Source organism: Pygoscelis adeliae, unplaced genomic scaffold (genome assembly GCF_000699105.1).
Source record: "Pygoscelis adeliae isolate BGI_AS28 unplaced genomic scaffold, ASM69910v1 Scaffold113, whole genome shotgun sequence".
Taxonomy (NCBI): domain Eukaryota; kingdom Metazoa; phylum Chordata; class Aves; order Sphenisciformes; family Spheniscidae; genus Pygoscelis; species Pygoscelis adeliae.
The window spans coordinates 4118054-4140446 of record NW_008825108.1 but is presented as its reverse complement, the minus strand read 5'-3'; the positions used below and the strand labels follow the sequence as shown (position 1 = coordinate 4140446).

At 38.7% G+C, this 22393-nt stretch overlaps 2 protein-coding genes across 6 annotated transcripts in view; both read right to left on the bottom strand.

The window, feature by feature from the left end:
• The window catches only part of BBS10 (Bardet-Biedl syndrome 10), a 2952-nt gene extending 2787 nt beyond the window's left edge, over window positions 1–165 (bottom strand). The window contains exon 1 of the mRNA XM_009327660.1: window positions 124–165. Within this exon, the coding sequence (XP_009325935.1) occupies window positions 124–165 (42 nt within the window). The remainder of the gene's footprint in view (window positions 1–123) is intronic.
• An 865-nt stretch (window positions 166–1030) lies between these two features.
• Window positions 1031–22393, bottom strand: part of OSBPL8 (oxysterol binding protein-like 8) — a 63063-nt gene continuing 41700 nt past the window's right edge. For all 5 annotated transcript variants that reach the window (XM_009327531.1, XM_009327534.1, XM_009327533.1 and 2 more), the window contains 16 exons: window positions 21269–21353; window positions 19949–20120; window positions 16500–16734; window positions 14950–15134; window positions 14083–14164; window positions 13285–13383; window positions 12779–12875; window positions 12360–12458; window positions 10808–10905; window positions 9415–9504; window positions 8694–8830; window positions 8209–8394; window positions 5594–5681; window positions 5096–5198; window positions 4396–4501; window positions 1031–4141 (listed from right to left, as the gene is read on the bottom strand). In XM_009327531.1, the coding sequence (XP_009325806.1) occupies window positions 4006–4141; window positions 4396–4501; window positions 5096–5198; window positions 5594–5681; window positions 8209–8394; window positions 8694–8830; window positions 9415–9504; window positions 10808–10905; window positions 12360–12458; window positions 12779–12875; window positions 13285–13383; window positions 14083–14164; window positions 14950–15134; window positions 16500–16734; window positions 19949–20120; window positions 21269–21353 (1998 nt within the window). In that variant the 3' untranslated portion in view covers window positions 1031–4005. The remainder of the gene's footprint in view (window positions 4142–4395; window positions 4502–5095; window positions 5199–5593; window positions 5682–8208; window positions 8395–8693; window positions 8831–9414; window positions 9505–10807; window positions 10906–12359; window positions 12459–12778; window positions 12876–13284; window positions 13384–14082; window positions 14165–14949; window positions 15135–16499; window positions 16735–19948; window positions 20121–21268; window positions 21354–22393) is intronic.

Below are 22393 nucleotides of genomic sequence, written 5' to 3'. Positions count from 1 at the left end.
GGGGAGAGGCGGGGACAGCCACCGGCCCCAGGAGCCCGCCCGCTGCCCTGGCCCTGCTGCTTCACCGCTACGTTAAGGAGAAAAAGCCGAAATAAGCTGTCTCCGAGGTTGTTGTTTTCTTACGGCTGCGTCTGTAATACCACAAACAACGTAGTGCCGCTTCATTGTATCCAAGACCAGAAATCCTCCACTCGTGGCCCGCCAGCCAGAAGAGGGAATAATTCGATGTGTTTTAATAGCTGATTCCCCCCGCCCCGAGTCCGACGAAGCAGGAAAGTTAGTTTTCAGACACAACAGCCCTCACAAAAGGTCAGATGTTACATATGGCACAAACTTGACAAATCTTTACGTGTCTCAGAACAGCAAAAAACCCATCAAGAAGGCACTGTTTACAATACTTGAATATCCGCTAAATTTTCTGTGATTTGAGGATACCCTTGAAATAACGATAATTAAAACTTACAGATGTACAGAATCCTTGTTATACGTTATTTACACAAACAGTGGTGAAGTAATAGCCTTTAAGAAGCTATATGAAACACTGAATCCAAAGTCTGTTTCATAAACACCAGTCTAGCAAGAAAAAAAAAAGTTCCCAAAGGCACAGGAGGGCAGCGAACAACAAACAAAAAAATGGAAGAAACCATCGTCACTGTGTGTTATGGGACAACCTTTCAAATGTAATTTACAAGATTTAATTGGGGGGGTGGGGGGAACAACCAGGCTATACCCTCATGAAGTAATGTCAACTATTTAAAAGGAATCAACATGTGAAATGCAAGAAACATCGCCTGCTGCTGAAACTGATACTTGCTACATTTCACACGGCATATTTACTTTTTCTTACCTTAGGTCACCTGTACCTTACGAGGCAATCTGTACCTAAATGGCAAATTAAAGGCTTCGAATGCATTTGGAAAAAAACAAACAAAACCAAAACAACAAAAGCACATGGTAACAAATTCTGAAAATACTTCCTGTATAAGAAAAAAAGAAAAAACAAACAAAACAAGATTTGTAAATCAAACGTGAAAACAAGTGCTGCTTTAAACTTTAAAAACTAGTAGGAGGCCACAGCCCTCAAACGTCTGCAAACTGTACAATCAATTTTTATAACAATGTGCAGACCTCAATCTTAAGTACATAATATTCAAGATCAGATACACATCGTGGTTAAACAGGACAAGGGTGATGCGCTAAAGAAGAGGCTTCACACGCGCCTGTGACCAGCTGTAACTGTAAAAATCAGGCAAGAAATTTCTTTGTTCTATTCACATGAGGGAACATCATACAAACCCCAGCAAAACAGGAATTACTAGGTTTTCAATGTACTTTTTAGAATTTAAGTTATCTAATCATACAGTCAAGCACAAGTCTGCAATTTTACTTTTCAAAAAGTTTCATCGTATATCCTTTACCCTCGTGGACCATCACTAAAACCACTTTTACAACAAAATTAAACTCTAAAAAATAAGTTGAAAAGGAAAATAAGCACAGGCATTTTGTCTCGCTCTGTTCAAGTCTTTTACTTATCTTGAGCTGAGCATGAATTTCAGATATGGAATATCTGTTTAGTCCGACACTGTCCAACACTGCGCTGCCAGCCACCTGGCTGGGTCAAATCCACACTTACTACCATGCAGTGGGTGTAAAAATACATGCAGGCTGTGTTATTAACTGATCTTGGATAGAAGTGATTAAAAAAAAAAACAAGAAAGGGCAGAATGACATTTCTATTTACAAGGGAGATAAAAGCTTGTAACTATCAGTCAAGAGTTCCAGCACCACGAATTTAGCAGAGTATTTTTTTAAGGGACTGAAGTTATTGCCCAAATTCTCATTTGTTTCCTCCTATTACTCCCATGTACAGACTATGCTTAAAGGCTTGTGATGGATCTTAAGACAGGTGAAGCTTTGACATCTGAATGCGATAATGAATGGTCAAATTCCAGGCTGAGAACATTAAATTAATGCTATTATATTCTGCTTTCTTTATGCCATTTTATACATGGCTAACAACTGCAGTTTCTGTTTAGAGACTTAACTTAGGGATTGTTTTTTAGGTTTTTTTTTTAAACAGTGAGGGACTTTCTGTATTCACAAATTTTACCTCATCAGCTGCAGATATAATAGAAGTCCAACCAGGTTTGGTCTTGCCCACGTATACAAGATCACTCACTCTGGTTAAGGTACCACATTCCAGAAAATGATTCAAGACCAAACCATGCTAACAGGAAGCTGTAAGAAATAAGCTGAAGTTGACTGCTTAAGCAATAAACTTTTACGTAGCTGAGGCCCAAAGAAGGGGAAAGGTAGGAGAGAAGGGGAGGCGTGTGAAGATGTCAGCCACAGCAATATAGGAGCTAGACTGACAACAAGTAAATAGTATTTTCACTAAATACCGGGTGAGACTGATGCGGAACAGAAAGGTAGATCACCTGGAGAGTCAGGGAGGCTGCCCAAGGCAGAGGGATAACCGGGCCATGGCAAAAAGCCAGAAGTGACCTTTGAACTGTTCCACTGCCTGGGATGGATTTGGTTTCTGAGAGGATCCTCTGCAAACAAACTTGGCTGCCCTTTGCATTGTGCCGCTCATACTCCTTGTTGTCTCATCTGGGTTACTGAGAGTACCTTTACGATACTACAGCCCCTTTCTGACTCGGTACGTTTGACTGGCGTAAGGAATTCACCAGATAAACACTGGCGCTACATTTTTTTTTCTGAAATTTCTGAAGTTCTATACATGCATATATTTCTTCAAATAAAAATGTTAGAAACCCTGGTTTTAAATTGAAACTTAAGCTTCGCATTAATTTGTATGGCTACAGCATAATGAATAGGTGCATCCGTGTGTTCCGTTAGGTAGTATATACTGCAGTAAGGAGGAGTTTAACAAAGACTTCGGGTTTCACTCCCATTTGTTTTGATACGTGTGTTGTTAGCCATCCCACAATTTCTGAAGACTTTCCCCTTGTAAACACACATGTTTTCATTTGCAAGTGAACTCCTGACAGTGCCCGAATTCTGTTCTACATCGTCTGCCTTTTGGGAGGTTCAACTCAACCTACACACTAAGCACACCTTCGCATCTTCACGTTTTGTTTCAAAAATAAGAAAGAGCCCAGGCATCAGCAGTCTGTCTGCTTACTGTGACATGGCCATACACAAATGTAAATTCAAAGCTGTAGATTCATCAAGACTTACAAACATACCGTAAATCCTTGACATTTGCAACTCATGAGAGAGAGCGGACCAAGACAGTACCTTCCCGGGTGCTGTACTGTTAAAAATGTGCTCTGTGCAGTAGATGCAGGAATGTTTTTATGAAGAATCTGAAGGTTTAAAACTATAAAAATAAAACAGCTGGCTTACAAGCCACTATAGTAATTCAGGATAAAAACTGTCATACTTCCAAGACAAATCAAGGACATTACATTGCAGAATTACCGAAGACTTCAGCTTTTTTACTTGCCAGTTCCCAACACTCATGATCTTTGTATAATAATGCATTTGTTTGACCTTAAACAAAAGTTTACTTCCAAACACCCAACGCCATTTACAAAAAACTTGGCTACTTCAAAAGTTCCTTTGTTACAAAAATGGTAAGTTTAAACGTAACAAAGTATGCTCGTTTATCATTCTACCATAACAGGAATCACATCCTACCTACAGGGTCTGACCTCTGAATTTTTAACTTCATCTATTCTGTGGTGAAGATTCATCGGTACAGCTTATGACATAATATAAAACACAAGGCTGATGTCGTATGTCTGCGAGACAGAGGCACACACCAGGAGCAAGAGTGTACTGGCACTTACACAATTCTTACTTCAACTGGGTAGACGGGAGTATGATTCTGAACCACGGACGCTGAGGCAAAGTTCTGTAAGTTGTTGCTACAGGCCTCCTTTAGATAATATTGCATCATTTAAAGTCCAACCTAAAATATGGTCCCCAGTTAACAGTTCGATCATTCCAGTTCAGAAAGGCCCTTGTTCACACTTCCTATTTGAACAAGAAATTAACGATAAGCTGCAGCAGAACCACGAGTAAAATGAAGACATAGTGCTTAAACTGCAAGAAATGGTAGTCCGCAGGTGGTGAATTAGAAGTGACTCTATTTCGTAAAGCCATAATGTCTCTGTAAGATAGAAAATAATATCCTGTAAATTACAATCTAGACAATTTGGCATTTTCTAGTATGTTAGGGCTCCCTACAGAAGACAGTTTTTAAGGAAAATTATGAAACGTCATTGAGCAATCAACATTTGGGAAGAAGGGTAGTTTAAAGACATCAAGGCTCTAAAGCAGAAAGATACATACCAGCCTCCAAGGAGGAAAAGCTAGAAAATCAGTATTCTCTAAACCATTTTAAAGCATTTTATTTAGTATTACCTCTTAATGTCTTCTTGTGTTTCCTTTATAGATTCAATGGCACTCTGCAGTTCACCAAGGTCTGCCCCTTTTTTCCTTATTCTTGTATTATGCTTCAGAAGTTGCGCTAGAGAGATACAAAAGCCAGATGTCATTCACAGAAGTGACTGCTAAGTCAAAAAAGGAACAAAGTACTAATGACAAACTCAACCAGTTGCAAAAATGAGGAGAAAGTCTTCTAACTAAGCTTCTATTGAAAACTAAAGCTTTATTTCAGTCACCTGTAGCACAGAAGGACAGCAAGGGAAGCACTTTAAGTATCTTAAAACACTCACTGTATTGTTTAATTTCTGCAAGCATTATCAACAACAAAAATCTGCCTTCTAGCAACATACTGATCTACAAATTCAAACGATTTTAAGAAAGAAAAGAGTTTACAAACACAATTTTTTCCCCAGATACTAAATATGTGCAGCACTTAAGCCTACCTACACTGCATACTGAAGTTTAAAAGGACAGGGAAGTTTGCAATTAAAACCATGAGCCATTACGCTGCTTTTGTTTTTCCAGAATGTGCTTCACATTGGATAAAACTGTGATCTAAAGCATGCGTTATTTCATAATACAAACATCGAGATAAGAAGAGTATGTGTGACTACACAACTCTGTTTCACTGTCAAATATATTTATTATTTCTGTACACAAATGTATCTTTTCCTACCTTCACTCCCAGAGGAATCCTGGTTATCAGGCTCCGGGGATGAGAAACCACACTCCCCTTTCTTCTGACTGGCTGGCTTTCGTTTGATTTTTGGAACATTAACCTACAATTGATAAACTTACGAATTATTTCCAGAGAACCAGAGCTGTAGGAAAGCAGCACATTCCAACAGTAATAGTTAAAAGCACAAAGTCTAATAGATGTCCAATTTAAAATTTTTGATGTATAAGCAGTCTGAAGTTTGTGCATCTTCCCATTTAAGGGCAAATACATTAAACTGTTGGGTTCAAGTTTGCATATTTTATATTCAATCAAGTCATCTCTACTGCTTAGGATGCAACACAGAAGTGAAAGACGATGGACTGGGTAAACTACATTTTTGTAGGATAACAATAGTATTTTCCATCGCTCCCAAGGCTTTGATGACCTTTATACACATAATGCAATATATACAAGTCCCTGGATCTTGCTGCACCTGCTAACAGAACTGGAACATACCATTGGTGTCCGATGTCGAACTTTTGTTTGGATGGTGCCATCTTTTTCAAATTGGATCATATCGTTCAAAGGGTCCCATGGTCTGGTACTAGACAAAGTGAATATAACTGATTAATACCACAGCAATTTAAATCAGAACTATTTTCCTGCTCAGAAACTATTCGCTATGAACAGGTTAAAGGTCTCTCTCCCTACATAGAAGTCAGGCACGGAATTAGTGATCCTATCTGCCATCTATAGACCAGTCTCAGACTGAAGGGCCAAGAGAGCCAAAAATAAACTTCACGTCCAGGTCAAACCCTCAGCCAGCTGGTAAGAGTACAAGCTATTGTATTAACCAACAATCTAACTATGAAATTATCTGGCTAGAGATATATATGTCAAGCATGGAGAGGTTTTCTGCTTACCGTACAGTTGTTATTCTAGAACTACAGCAAAATTAGGGGATTTTTAAAATCATTATTGTTATGGACTGTTATTTGTTTTTTCTTTTAAAAGATGCCTAGGAAGGGGAGGTTAAGAATCGGTCACCTCAAACCTGCTTTCATCCCGAAGTGGGTAATAGTAATCAAGACTGGTTTCAAGAGCAGTCTTGATTAATGAGCTACGCACAGTTTGCTTGTTCTGATTTTTTAAGAGTGCTTTTCCAAGTACAGGTTGATACAGAATTTTGAAAAAAATAAAAATCAAGCAAAAGACACATAGCTCACTGGAGAACAACAGCCAAAAGCAAAAACCGACATCCCCGCTGATGACAGCCTTTTCAGGATAGAAACTGCAAGTCAGCTGCATGAAGATCATTCTGATGCACAGCTTTAGTGAGAGCAGATTAAGCATGGATTTCCTTTCCTCTCTTCCTGTATGCCTTTTAAAACGGTTGTAGCTGTTTCAGGTGTTGTGAACAGACCTGCATTTACATCTTGGCTTAACCTGACTTGAATCAAATGTCATCTAAGGTAACTGGGTAAGAACAAGGCATTGCTCTCCCAAAGGTCTTTTGTATCTGTAATCCAGATGCCTAAATCCATAATCCAGATACTTTAACAAATGCCACAGCTTTCACAGTAAGCATAAAAGACTGCTCTCTACGTGGACCAGGTAGTGAGCCGGCATTATTGTGTAAAAGGAGACAGAAGTTTCTTCCCAGCTGTCAGGGACTGCTGACAGCGCAGACTGCTTTCTAGCACACAGTAAAATTTCCGTGGCGCATCCTTGAATCACAAGGTGTCAAGGAGACAAGAAATAACGCAGATTAATAAGATAAGTCTTAAAGCTGCAGGGCATAGTCTAACAAATTTGAAGCGCAGTACTTTTCCTGATGGTTTTACACAGGGTTCAACAGTATGGGCAGTCAATTCAGCTGGACTGTTCACAACTCTTCCAACAGGGAGAGGCATCAACAACACTAGAAGGTTCAAACCAAGAGAGGGTGTTTCACAGAGCATTTAGTCTAGTTGGGGAATTCCGTGCTGCAGGATGTTTTGGGTGGTAAAGTCTGCACAGACTTAAGAAGAAACCAAGGAAATTAATGGAAATTCAAGAAAAAGAAATCTATTGAGAGTTGCTAAATACACAGGATCCCTGCTTGCTTCCAGGAAACCTCCAAATTGCAAATCTGCTGGAGACATGAAGAATACTTAGGATTCTTGTACTCTTCCCTATACATACACTTAGGCCACTGCCTCAATATCGCCATTCTTGTACAGAAGGGTGAAGGGTTCTCAGGTTTAGCCATAGGAATATACTTCCAGCATTCGTGGCTTCAGAATTACTTAATTCAGAGCATATCATCTTTGGATATTTTACTTTACAATCCCTGCAACATAGAAGTGTGCTGAGTATTGAAAAAGAATCAGCAGAATGTGGGTGTTCTGTGAAAACCATCACTAGTAAAGGGCTCAGCTCTAAGCTGACTCTTGCAAGCATTGGTGAGAACACAGAATGCATCCCAGCAGTCAGGGAGACAGCTACCTCTTCATCTTCTGACCCAGATCACCACACAAAGAGATCACAGACACTCATATGCACAGGGCGTATTTGACAGCTGAGCAGAGCCACCTGGTCCCAGCATTAACCGCTGCTGTAAACCTGTTACTCAGAGTTATTCTAACATATAACAAATGAAATAGCTCAGTTCAACTAAGCACAGGCTTTTCTGATTTCCAGTTGATATGTCCATATGTACCATATTTTCCAGTCTGGGAAAATCTGTGTAGCTGCTCTGGTCAGTCTCGGGGGGGCAGCAGGGGAGAGGAGTGCAATGCATGCCGAAGTGCCATGCCCAAGAAATGCTAGAACATAGCACAGATTTGTAGAGGCACATAACCAAAAAGATAAAAAAGAAAAAGCCCATTGCAATGGTTACATGAAATGTGGTTTGCTGCATTAGCAATCACTGCCTTTTCAACACTAAAAGGGCCAGCCAAGTTCAGCTAAAAAATTATACATTTTAATTAAAATATGTAAATAAGAATATCAGATAGCATTGTGTCTTTCACGAGTTTGAACTCAGCTATGTATCTGAGTTCTTTTGCTCCTGAAACCACAGGAAGAGGCTCAGCAACACCACCAAGCATTTAACAAGCAGTTTTTGTTACAAGCACTTCAGGACTCACTCGGCATATTTGTAGTGCCATTCTCCTGTGACTGAATCCTGATCGAACAGCTTGCACGTCCACTCTTCACCCTTAAGTTTCCTCTCCTTGGCACTCTTTCTCTGAGCTTCTTCCAGAACGTATTTCTCTTGAGTAGCTTCTGTTTGGTCTTTATTATTTATCGCTCTTGTCACTTGTTGCCAAAGCCTGACAATAATTGCAAACATTTCCTTAATTATAGGCTAAGTAAATGGACCATCCTCTAAACAGAATATTCCTGTGTTGTAATATATGTTTTATCTACACTTCCATCAAGACTTTCCATGATTGTAAAGTTTGTAAATAATGATCTCTGTTATAACGGTGTTGCTTTCTTGTTTTCTTGTTTTACAGGCCAGTATCAGCAAACATGGGAAAGAAAGAAATCATAATTTGTTCATAATTTGGAGATGATGATGATTTTTAGTTTGTCAAAATAATTATACATGGGTCTAAAGTGAACTTACTTCTCTGACTCAAAGTCATCTTGCTCTTCAAACTTCACTGTGTATCTAGGTAATCTACGCTGCTTGATATCAGACGTCGGGTTCCAGAATGTCTCTGAAACATCTGTCTTCTTGTCACTAATAGTAACTTCACTGTCCTGTAACATATGTAATTCAGTTACCTTAATTGTAAGAATCTCAAAGAGTGCAAAAAAAATACAAAAGGGAGGAATAAGCAATTTTTTTTGTAACGAGAATGTCTTTTCTTTCAGATGCATGTTGTTAAGAATAATTAGATATGCTAACTTTAAAATTCAATTTCTGCACTCTGTGCTAGTTCTGACTTGGAACAGAGATGCAATGGAACCATTACCACATCCAAAAACCAGCGATGCCAGTATCATCTCACCAGAACTGAAACAAGTTTAAACATTTCATGCTGGTGCCATAACAGTTCTTCATAGTGCTAACACATGTACTACTAAAAACATTTCACAAGCCGAAATGCATTTTCTTCATGAACTACTCAAACGTACACAACTTTTCCACCTTGTACCAGTTGCAAATAACACTATGTTGATGCCATACTTTCTTGAGAATCATTTAACTATAGAGATACTTTCTATCAAAGTAGTACTTAATCAACTTTTTTTTAAACTGCAGTCTTTTTTGTAACTAAGTGCTATTTTCACCTGCCTCAACTATCACCCGAATTTATAAAATACCATCACTCGCTACTTACCCAGTGACCCTCCAAAATAGCCAGAACTTCTTTGCCAAGCTTAATTTTCCCTGATATTTGGTTAACACTGTCATTGTTACCCAAAAAAGGCTGCAAAACAAATAGAAATGCTTTCATGTTTGTTTTAGTAGTAAATTACTTTTGCATTTATGTTTAGTATTAAGGAAAAAAGTGCATTTATGAGATGTGATGTGAACAGCCCTGATGGCTTTTAGTATTATAACTTCTGCCTATTTAATCCCCAAAACAAGTCTAAAACCACAGTAAGTTGTTCTCTCATGCTGTATTTTCATAAAAGATTTGCTGAGCAAAAACATTTTCTAAGAAATCCGGAAAGAAAACAGAAAATTATGCAGAAAACAGTGACACAATGATGTCTCGGAGGAAACAGTCATTTGCTACGCTAATTTCACCACTTTGCCAAGGACCATTTGTAACTAGAGATTAACTCTTGCAGAAGCAACAACAAAAATGACTGCCAGGGATTTTCTTTGGCTTCTTTGATAGTCTGCACATGTATCCTGTGGGCTGACAAGGCAAAATATCAATTAACGCAGCCTCCTAACTTTTATGCTTCCCCTGTAATTTCAACTGAATACAGTTTCCCTCTCCACGTGCACATTTCTTAACTGTTCAGCTTTAAACCAATTTCTGCCTCAAAGATGGCAAATGTATTTTTCAGAAGTGCAAGCCATCTCTAAGTAGTTTAGAAACCTTTGTTTAGCTTTTGTGAGTGGGAAGGTGCTCCTACAGCAAGCACAGCTGCCAAAAATAGTCCATGTAAACTGTTGGTTAGCACTGGGCATTAGGCTGATATAAATGTTAGCCAGAGCCTTTGCATCTTCTTTATTCCAGGTGTTATGAGCAACTTAAATTTTACCCAGGATGGAAGAGGGGAACCTGGGTCTGAGTTCTCATCCAAGGGCTCTCCAGGAGTTTAAAAAGACCCTGAACATTCCTAGAGAATTAAAAATCACCAAGGTATATTAACAACAGTACACAAAATACCTGAACCTCTGATCATATCACTAAACACTTCCCCTGTTCTTACTGTTTCCTAGACACATACTGTTGCCACTGAGATAAGCAATATGTTTGCATCTCTTATCCCCAGAGATGAAGACAGCACTGTAAGTTTCAGTCAAAACCTTTGGACCCTGAAGAATACATTAAAAAGAGAGATGACAATATAATTCCTTTTTTTTAAAAAAATAATCTCTATTTGTTAGATACACATAGCTGGATGTGTAGCAGTTACAATGAAAATTCCTCCATTTCCAAAAAGACAATTCCATGTTACATCAGATCACATCTAAGTAGTGACCTAATAATTTTTTTTAAATTATCATTATGCTCATTCTCCTTCTTGTGCCCACTCACAGCATTTACTAACCTTGAGTTTGAATTCAATTGTTGCACTGTAGCCAGTTTTCTCACAGGTGATGTTGACTGTTCCCCCAAGCTCTAAGGTCATTGTGCCATAAAGAATTCCTGCGAGAGAAAAAACACAGCTAAAATGAATGTTTATAACTGAACAAGACAAAAAACCTAAATTCTTTGGGCACAATTCCTAGAGCAAATACGTCTGTACCAGAGGAAAAGATCATCTTTTCAGATGACCTTTCCTAATGATAAGCATGATCTTTCTGCCAAATAAGATAACCCAAACAGAAACAGAAGGATCTAAGTGAATTACAGATAAGCAGGAAAAACAGTTTATTAAGACATATCTTTGGCAGTGTATGCTGCTGGCTCTAGCAAGGGTGGTATTTAGTCTTATTGGAGATGATTGGAGGAGGAAAGCTTTTGAGGTTAAAGACAGGAAAATAACTCTATGACAATGAGAGCAAAGAAAAACTTCACTTGAACAGAAGCAGTATATACAGTCAGATCAGAGGTGAAGACCAATATAAGACAACACTGATCACCTCTCTAAAGACTTTTGGAAGTACATGGTTGACAATGCTGAGTACGCTTTCTTTCCCATGATTACTGTCTTTCCCTCTGCAATACAGCTTTTTTAACACTGAATATATTTTACATACAGTGGATGCATGTGCAAATATGGTTTTTTTTACCATGCACCTTCTCCTTCCCTGCATATTCTTCCACCTTTCTCCTTCTCTATCAACTTTATTAGTCACACTAGTTCTCCTTCTTCCTGTTTGACTTGAATGTGTTATGTGCTTTTTAATTGTTAAGTATTATTTTTGTCACCAAAGACATAAAAAAAAAATCCAACAGAGTATTAAACACATCCATGAACAATGGAAAGAGAAGAGCCTACCAAACTATTGTCAAATTATCTAATTCTGTTAAGTCATTTTCATACATCTCAAATGAAGAAAATATTATAGTTGCTGACTATAAGCCTTCTGAAAGAGAATTCTGGCAGAGAATATATGGGTAGGTATACCTGAATAAGTAGCAGTTTAAAAATCAGCAACTCTGCAATGTATTTTGTACTACTACTGACCTTCCAGAAAGCTTTACAAACCACTGACTGGTTTCCCATAGTGAAACTAAAGACAGATGGTCATGATTTACACTCAGATCACACAGTGAGGTGCAGATACTACATTACCTTTTGTGTTTACAAGAGGAAAATATTGGAAATGCTCAAAACTGTTCTTTGAAAAAAGCAACTCGAACAGTAAATTACTGTCATGTAACAACAGATAGCTATATATATCATCTTACTATTTATGAAAAAAAAATCTTTTTCTTGCCAAAAAAATAGATCATTGCTTAAACAATAGATGTATTTTTCTCCTGATAAAATATGTGGAAGCTTAGAGCCACCAAAGTTGCCAATATTCAGAACACTCTTCTCAGATGACTAGCTTGAATACAATACAGTATACTGTTTAGAATAATGAACTATTTAGAATAATAATCTTCTGTTCTCATGACTTTGCCATCTAGAGAATGAAAAAAACCACTACCTTTACAATGAGCATATGGCATTGTCATTACATAATCTTCTCCCCTATTTAGGAATGTTAGCCGTCCTTCTCCATCTAGTATGGCAGATAATGAATTCCCTGAAATTCAAAGACAAAAAAAAAAAAAAATCACATTTCTCACCCTGCAAGACAACAATCTACATTTCCTAATAACAGCAATAAAATTAAGGACATCAGTATCTTCAGCATTGCAATCTATCCTGTCTAGTGAAGCCACTGTAATACACAACATCCCCAATTAAAAACTAAAATACCTCAAAAATTTGTAAGGAAAGTATAATACAATGATCAAACCCCCGATTCTTCTAACAGGCTTCTTGCATCCACAAAACACAGCTCATTTGCACCAATTTTATACTCCTCAATAAAGGTACAACCAAAAAACACCCATTACTTACCATAGAATTTGGATTTGGCCAGAATGCTACCACTAAGGCAAAAACCATCCTTGCGGTTGCTAACATAGAAGGCAGATATTGGAGGATGATGGGATACCTGTTGAAAAAACCACATACTTAAAAAAAAAGAACATGCAACATAGTATAAACCTTGAGCTAATAATGACAGAATGCAAAATTCAAGCTGCACATAATAGAATACAGTTAATATATGTAAAATGTAACTATAATCTTCAAAGATAAAGATCAAGCAAACATTCTTACTGAATTTCAAGAGTTAAGAAAACTAGCACCTGACTTTTACCGGAGGAAGAAGAACCAGAAATGCTGGAAACACCTGCCTCTCTAGGAAGACACCCTGAAAGGGTCATCCATAAAAGAACCCATGGAAAGCTTTTAGGATATTATTCGTACACATTTTCTGAAACTGCCATATTGTTTATCTAGCACAAAAATGCAATTTATTTATTTTTCTTTAAAATATTTGTGCTGGTTATTGCAGCTACCTGTTCTGCAATGTAAAAAGTCTTGCTATTCGTCCTTGGATGAATCCACATGCAGCGGAAAGTCTCACCAAGTATAGGATTGTATGGCTTTTTTAGTCCCTAAACGGAAACAGAACAGAGAATAACTGTACAATGCAGGTACAGAACTTACAAAATATCTTCACAAACAGACTGATGAAGACACACACACACACACAAAAAATCATAATATATATGCTGAAGCACATTCTACTTGATTTCATCATTTGAATATTATGCTCAGTTACTCTGCTTTTCATTCTAAGGAAATCGGCATAGATTTAGTATATCTGCTAAACTATTCCAGGCTACACATAAGGACAAACAGAATATAACAATTTTTGTAGGAGAATTACTACAGACCTTTTGTCTGAAGTTAGGCAGTAAGTACTTTCTTCTTTCAATACTGTTTCCCACCAACATGACTATAAAGAATATTTAGTGTAAAGCTAAATCAAGTAGTGGAAATATTACTCCTCCAACTGCAGCATGTTATCACTGAAGAATGGTAAACATAGAACTGGCTCAACTTTATCACAAAACGCTTAGTTCAACTTCTACTCCAAGGGGAAAAAAAAAAAAGAATATAGTGTCTTTTAAGCATGGCTAGGGTCCAAAAAGGTCCACAATGTATTTGCGTAAATAATGAATACTTAACCTTGCTTTTAAAAAATGCATAACAAAATAATTTAAAAACAAAAACTTACTCCAGCACATCCCTAAACCCTTGAACTAGACACAATGACTAAAGTAAAGACAAAATAATATGTGAGAGGACACCTTTGGCTTTTTGTAGAATCCCGACAAATACCACTTCACTACTTTTTTCATGCGGTTGTAAGCATTCTCTTCAAGAGCAGCTCTATGGAACAAACAGAACACACAGATCAAATATCGGTGTTGTTTCAGTTATAACATGCTATCAATTGTTGTGATATATTGATATATCTTGTATCTAGGAGTTGACTAAAACAAACGTTTTGTGATTTGCAGTACTGTAAAACTTTCAGCCTGATTGCATCAAAGTTTTCAAATAATTGTCTGAAAATTGAAATCAAACACAAAAATCAGAAATGGTATTTCCATAACTAAGTCTGTTCTTTGTAATATTAAACCCTGTTCCACCCCCAATGAAGTTCTTCCATTTATAAACAAGGTACTACCTTAGAGAACCAGCCTACTCACATACAGAACTTATTGTTAAATAATATTTCAATTTACAGTCTTTAATTTATTAGCTACATTTGAGCAGGCAACTATAGATCTGAATGGAACTTAACATTGTATTTAAAAGGTTAACTGGTACTCTTTTACCATTTTAAATATGCCTCCTAGAGAAAAAAAAAATTAACTAATTTTGAGAAGTCTTCTAATCAGCCTCCAAAAGCTAAACCAGAAATGTCTGCAACACAATTGCTGTTACTAAGAGGGGCCAGACTTCAAGATGTATCATATGAGCTCTCAGGCAGCTAGCTTTCAGAAAACAGGGTTATCTGATGACTGATAACATTGTCAGACAAACATTTAAACTCTAAGCAGTCTACGATGTTGTTTAAGTAGACTGGATCAAACGTTTCAGTATACACTGTTACTCCATTTTATTTTAAAAAATGAAAAGAACAAAAACAAGAGATAGGATTGACTCACTCAGACAGAAAGTCTGCATGGTAGTAGTAATCAGACAGCTTGTCCAGAAAAGAACGAGGTTCCAAGATAAACGTAGGCAGTACAACCTTGGACAAGTCCATTCCTGGCCGGACTTGCTTCAGCAGTGTCCAGATCAGACTTTTGTTTTCTTCTGACACTACTTCTGTCTGAGCAGCCTCCCCTGCCTAGGATGAACAAAAAACCGCTTACAGAAAGGAGAAAGAAAAATAATTCTCCACAAGACAGATCAACACATTCTAAGGATGCAATGAGAATGGAAAATGGATACTTAAAATGAATGACTTGGAGAAGCTGAAGCAACCATGGGAGAAGAATCAACTTTCTCTAAATACACTTATGATACATCTTTAATGAAGTATGGTAGATATACTATTCAGCATTAAAAACTGCATTTGTTTTCATCAGCCCTAATACAGAAAAAATTGAGGTAGAATTGTGTTCAGAAATCTTCCCTTAGTCCTTTCATAGGCATCAAGTACATTACCCTGTGTTCTCACGTGCAGGACTTATATAGCAAAGGGCTCTTCATTCTACCAACTTTTCCGCACATTTATGCTTTTCACTGCCTTGACCAGTCAACAGTGTCAGTGATTTTCCTTAAAGAAAACCACTACTTAGGTGTAAGTGAGGAAAACCAGCAGCCACACCCCAATATGCTCCTTTCTGTCCAAGAAGAGGGGAGATATTCTTCCTTACAGTTTCTGAAATCAAAATCAAAGGTTGTAGGAAAAGCATCCCTCTTTCCAGAACAGTTCTAAAACACATACTCAAGAATTTATTGTCAACTTAAACTCAACTTTTCCTAAACTACTGCTTCTTCTAGAATACTAGAAAGCAATATAGAACGAAGTATTTATGTCCCATAGGTATGAAAAAACCACCTCATAGTTAGCACTTGAGAGGAAAGGGGAGATCTGTGAAAAAGCTTATCTCAATTTCTGTTACTAAGTTTTTTGGTATCTTTATAGCAAGTAAAACATACAAATCCCTGTCATATTTGCCTGTCTAGACATGTAAGACAACCTGCAGAAGTGGAATGGCAGCTCTGGGGCACCATATTAGAATGCAAGGTGACATCAAACACAGCAAGCCTTCCACCGAATTCTGCAGACCCCACAGCTGCTTAACTCCTCTCTTGCAGTAGAAAAACAGAGGTGTCAGCTTGCATTAAAATCTTCAACTTGAAGATTTTTACTTGAAGAAAAAAAACAGGAGTAAGTTAATAAAAAGCAAACAGAAATAACAACAAAAGGACGGGTAGACATGGTCAACTTCTGCTGCAGGTGGCCCTTTCAAACTGAGCACCTTCTGTCTGAGCAATATTCCTGATAATCTCATTATTTCTGTCAAAATCTCAGACACAAGCACAAGAGTAGCAAAGCAGAGCAGAACATGGGTGAACAGAACTTTCCCCCCCCATTATTGCTGAAAATATGAAAGCCAATCCCATAAGTCAGCTTTCAAGCGTTAGTCCGACCCCTAAAATATTTGGAGAAGCTGCTTGCTCACTGTATCAACAGCACTTTTACCTCCCCAAGTTCTTCATGACTCTGTTCTAAATAAGTAGTTTCCTTGATATCAATTGGTTCTGGATCGACGTAAGAATCGTCCTGTCGCTCCGATGTGTCGCTATCACTTTCTTCGCTTTTCCCCAATCCATCATTATCAGATTCCTCGTGGTCATGGTCATTTTCCTTATCAGATTTGTCAGAGTACATATCTTGATCTTTAAAGTGATGCCTTTCAATTTCACTGTCATTTAACCTACAAAAAATAAAGGCTAAATGAATCTTCAACTTCACACAATTATTTCCTGTTTCCAAACCAAGATCTTAATAAGATACATACTAAAATTGCCAATATCAAGCCTGATTTGGCAGCAATGTCAAACTAGCTTCGCTGGAAACATATAGGATGTACTCTTCTCACTGAACTGCCAAATGCACCAAGTTTAGAATAGTTCCACTGGAAGGGACCTACAACGGTCTTCTAGTCCAACTGCCTGACCACTTCAGGGCTGACCAACAGTTAAAGCATGTTATTAAGGACATGGTCCAAATGCCTCCTAAACGCTGACAGGTTTGGGGCATCGACCACCTCTCTAGGAAGCCTGTTCCAGTGTTTGACCACCCTCTCGGTAAAGAAATGCTTCCTAATGTCCAGTCTAAACCTCCCCTGGCGCAGCTTTGAACCATTCCCATATGTCCTATCACTGGATCCCAGGAACAAGAGATCAGCACCTCCCTCTCTGCTTCCCCTCCTCAGGAAGCTGTAGAGAGCAATGAGGTCACCCCTCAGCCTCCTTTTCTCCAAACTAGACAAACCCAAATCCCAATCCCCCAAATTGTGGGGCCCAGAACTACATATAGTACTCAAGGTCAGGCCACACTAATGCTGAATACAGTGGGATAATCACCTCTTTTGATTGTCTGGTTATACTGTGTGTGATGCACCCCAGGATGCGGTTTGCCCTCTTGGCTGCCAGGGCACACCACATATTGTGCCTACTGTCAACCAGCACCCTCAGACCCCTTTCTGCAGGGCTGCTCTCCAACCACTCCTCTCCCAATTTATACTTGCGTCCAGTGTTACTCTGTCTCAGGTGCAGAACACAGCATTTATTCTTGTTAAATTTCATGCCACTGACGATTGCCCAATGCTCCAATATCTAGATCCCTCTGCAAGGCCTCCTGTCCCTCGAGAGAGTCAACAGCATCCCCCAGTTTGGTATTTTCAGCAAACTTGCTAATGGTGCGTTCAACTCCTGCATCCAGGTCATTGATAAAAATACTGAGCAGAACAGGCCCTAGGATTGAGCCCCGAGGAACACCGCTGGTGACTGGTCACCATCCAGATGTAGCCCCATTCACTACATCCCTTTGAGCCCTGTCATTCAGCCAATTCTTCACCCAGTACATCGTGAACCGGCTCATCTCACAGCTGGACAACTTGTCCAGAAGGATGCTGTGGGGGACAGTATCGAAAGCCTTACTAAAATCCAGAAAAACTACCTCCACCGCCTTCCCTTCATCCACTAGGCAGGTGACTTTATCGTAGAAGGATATCAAATTAGTTAAACAGGACTCTCCCTTTGTGAACCCGTGTTGACTGTGCCCGATGATTGCATTGTTCTTTAAATGCCTTTCAATAGCACCTAGTATGATCTCCATAATTTTTCCAGGAACTGAGGTTAGACTAACAGGTCTGTAGTTCTCTGGGTCTTCCCTCATGCCCTTCTTGTAAATTGGAATAACATTGGCTAGCTTCCAGTCAGCGGGGACCTCCCCAGACTCCCAAGACCTTTGGTAGATGATAGAGAGGGGTCCTGCCATAACATCCACTAGCTCCTTCAGTACTCTGGGATGAATCCCATCAGGCCCCATGGACTTATGAACATCCAGCTGATACAACTGGTCTCTTACAATTTCAGTGTCCAGAAATAGAAAGTCACTGTTCCCGCACTCATGGTCCTCCAACTCAGAGGACCAGACAGCCCAAGGTCTACCAGTCTTATTAAAGACTAAGGCAAAAAAAGCATTGAATGATTCTGCTCTTTCTTCATCCCTGTTTTTCAGGTGACCATCTTCAACAAGTATCAATCCAGTGTTTTCCTTGGACCTCTGCTTGCTATTAACCTACTTAAAAAAGCTAGCTCTCAGTTGAAGCTAAAATTGCTTTCACCTTTCTTCTCCCTCTCCTGCCAACCCCATTAAAACCAGGCCTGCAGGTTTTGTTGCTTAGATAGTTAAGCACACTGAATACTCTTAGAATATACTATATCCAAGTATCTACTTAATTAAACCGTTAGTCTTAATTAGACTTAACAGTTGTAGCTAATTGCTGTGATTGTAATCTAGGCCAGCTGCTGATATTAAACTACTATTCATGAGTACAGATCTCCAGCTGAATTGTACACAGCAGTTTTATTGTTTCCATGAGATAATGGAAGGAACAAAACTGTAGCTGAGCCTCCTTGGTCATCTGGATAGGGCCTTGAATCTGGGCTGGGGGCAATAATTTGCCTATTCTGTACTTTTCTCAGACTATCTATGCCAGAAAGAATTGCATTTCTCCCAGTCCAGATCTTGTCTCAAATACAGGAGCATACTCTTAACAGCAGTACAAAATTTCTGCCCACCCAGAAAAGACAGATGGGCAGCTAAATCTTCATGGGTGGAAGCGATTATTTGAAATAAGTTTACATCCACCTGAAGGTACATCAAATTGGTGGAAGATTACTGAGAGAAACTGTGCATAGCACAAGCTTCAGACCCAATTATTTCAAATAAAGGACTAAATCTTTTATATCTTCCAATGCACTTCGGTACCACAATTGAGGTGTTTGAAAACACCATTTATTCGCCATGCTTGTTTCATAATATATTTCCACAAAAGCTTATGCTCCCAAAAATCTGGCTGAAAGTATTTATTTAAATAAACAGGGGGTTACTCAAGGGCACTCAGACATTAGATACCAGGTGATAACAGATAATTTCAAGTTTTGTGCATTTAATTTAATATAATAGGGTGATTGAATCATTATTCAAAGCTGAGACGTGCTGAAACCATTTAAATAACGATAGGATTATTAATTTATTTAACCAAAGAAGAGCATCTTATATTCACATCTACCAACTTTTGTCACATGTACTAAACTTCTTATTTTCAGGTGAAGCTAACAAGAGAGACCAAGAAGTGCAAAAAATTAAAACTTTAACAGTTTATCTGAGTACTTAAACTTACTGATGTAATACTCAACTGAGTTCCTTGGTCCAAACTTTCCTGTTTCCACTTTGCTTGAAAAAAGATTTTTTCGTTTTATCCACATACAATATAAAACACAGTGCAAATAAGGCATATAGAGAGAATTCAGGAGCACAAAGAACTGCAACCTTAGAAACAGATTCTCCCTGTGGAGAAGTTATTGCTACACGGTTCTGCCAAAAGGACAATCGGGTTTAGTAATTATTTCACTTACGGTAAGTTTTCTCCACTGTGCAAGTTGTTAGCACGAAGCAGACCATAGAGAGACACGTGAGTACTGTCTGCTGAAGAGTTCAAATCATGTTCTTTACCTTCTCTAACCATTGTACGTTTAAGCAGACTTGAACATTTCAGTGCCAGCTCCAAAGCATCCATCCAACACCTGCCTAAAGACAAATTTATTATTAGACTAAAAATTAAGGATTTAACTGAACTATACAATTTCCATTTCCTAATTTCACAATCCTTTTGGGTCTGCTTACATTGCCTTTGAAGACATACTTCAGAGTTCTTCCATGTTACATGCATTGGATTTTATAATTTGGTGGGGACATAAAAACAACTCACAACTACCCAGCTCTTGTACAAGGGTTGCTTCAGGGTCGGACAAGCAAGGTAAATCAGCATATTCCAGCATTTCTTCCATAATGCAAGTATGGTTCCATCCAGGCCCTGACTGTTAGATTCCTCCAAAGTTGCCTGCAGCCCTGCTCCAGTTTTGAAGACTAATGGACTGCATCAGTTGGCAAAATTTGCTCATGTAATACAATAACAATGTGGAAAAGGAGCTATAATGATAGTGTATAAATGCCATTTCAATATAAAATAGCAGACATTCTAGGTTTTTTTGGCAAAAAACTAACAAAACAAATTTGTGTGTTCTTGCCGCTCCTTATTTCTTCATTTCCAGGTATCTAATCCATTTTTCAATACAGAAGGCAAATAAAGTCCTATTTTTAAAGTCTGCAGGGGTATGTTTAATTAACCAGTAGAAGGAAAGCAGCTGCTAGAAAGGTTACACAACAGTCTTACATTTTGTTTCCACACTGTAACCTTTGAAGATGGTTGCACTGATATTGACCACCACCTTCCCAGCGATGAAAGGTGTTACAAAACCATATTTTGAGGGAATTTTTACTGCTAGAACTCTGTGCAACTGCTGCACTTTTTAACACACAAATGCTTTCATTAGAAAGAAAGAATGTCCACATTAACACTTTAGAAAGGCACTAGCTTGAGTATTTAGACATACATTAATATAGTTAAATCTGAAATAAACCTTTCCCCCTCCTCTACCCAGCCAACACAAGGCAACTGCAAGGAGTTCAACGACAGTTTCTTCAGGTTATTTTCCTTTAATAACCATGAAAACCTGTTAGTAACACCACAACTGAATGCACTAAGTTAAGGGAGAACCTTAACAACGATTAAACTGCAACCACAGTGCTGTAATAGACATGGTAAGACAACTGAAGCCATCTCTTTCTAATAACTAACTGCTGCCACTGGGAAAAACACTGAAATATCTATTTACCATCTGATTCTGAAGCGGCTCGGATGATCAAATAACTGCTGGGCAATGGCTGAGTTATAGAACCAACTGCTTCGCCTTTGGGACCCTTGAAATACACAAAACAAGCAACAGCATCAGATATCTTAATTCAGTTTTACAGTTTATCATTCAATGTAATAACAAGCTGACACACTGCAGGGCTATTTACTGTCACTCGGCAACATCTAATGAAGACATGAATGGAAAGATGGACAGCCCTCTTTTACTGGATTTCTTCTTCAAAGACTTCATTGTAAGTATTGCTCCCAATTCAACCCCACTTTAAAAAGAACGGTCTTTGGGATTCAAATAATTTTTGGTGGTTTGTTTTTTTTTTTTTTGTAAATCAGACTTGGCATAGTAGCTTGGAAATGCTCTGCTGATGCTACTTATAGCAAAACGACAAAAGCATCAAAATGAATGCCACGGGGGAGTCATCCTCACTGTCCGGGGATTCCTGCAGATGGGTGTAGAGAGACCACAAGGGACAAGCCATTCCTCTACAGCTCAATATTTCAGCTGAAGAGGTAAGATTGAAAGCAAGCGAAACAAAAGACATGTCTGTGGGGTGGTTTAAGAGAGTTGATTTACAATGAATGCTGCCTAGTAGAAGACCCCACATTTGTACATCAACTGGTTCTTCCCCCTCCAGTCCCATTCATTCTTGATGAGAGCAAAGGTTCCTCTCAATTCCTACGAGGATGCTGCGGTTCATAGCACAGAGACATGAGGGCAAGCCAAACCCCTGCAGAGAACGGGAGGCCCTCTTCAGTGATCCACTTCATGCTTATTTTACATGACAGTGTGTTTGGTGTCTCAGCCACGCCCTATGCTCCAGAACTGCATGATTTTTGCCTGCCTTCAGAAGACAGATGAGTCAATTGCTATTGAAATAAAATGGAAATAACTCCTCCCACCAAACACTGTGTATTGCTATAGGAACCCACTCATCCTTTCTCCCCGCCTCCTTCCCCTTCAGCCTCTCTACCTATCCAGTAGTCAATTCCACACAATACTTATGTGCCTAACTGTAGGCTTGGCATTTAAATAAGGGGCAGGGGGGAAGTGATGCCCAGGTCCATAAAAGACATGTAGATGCTTAATTTT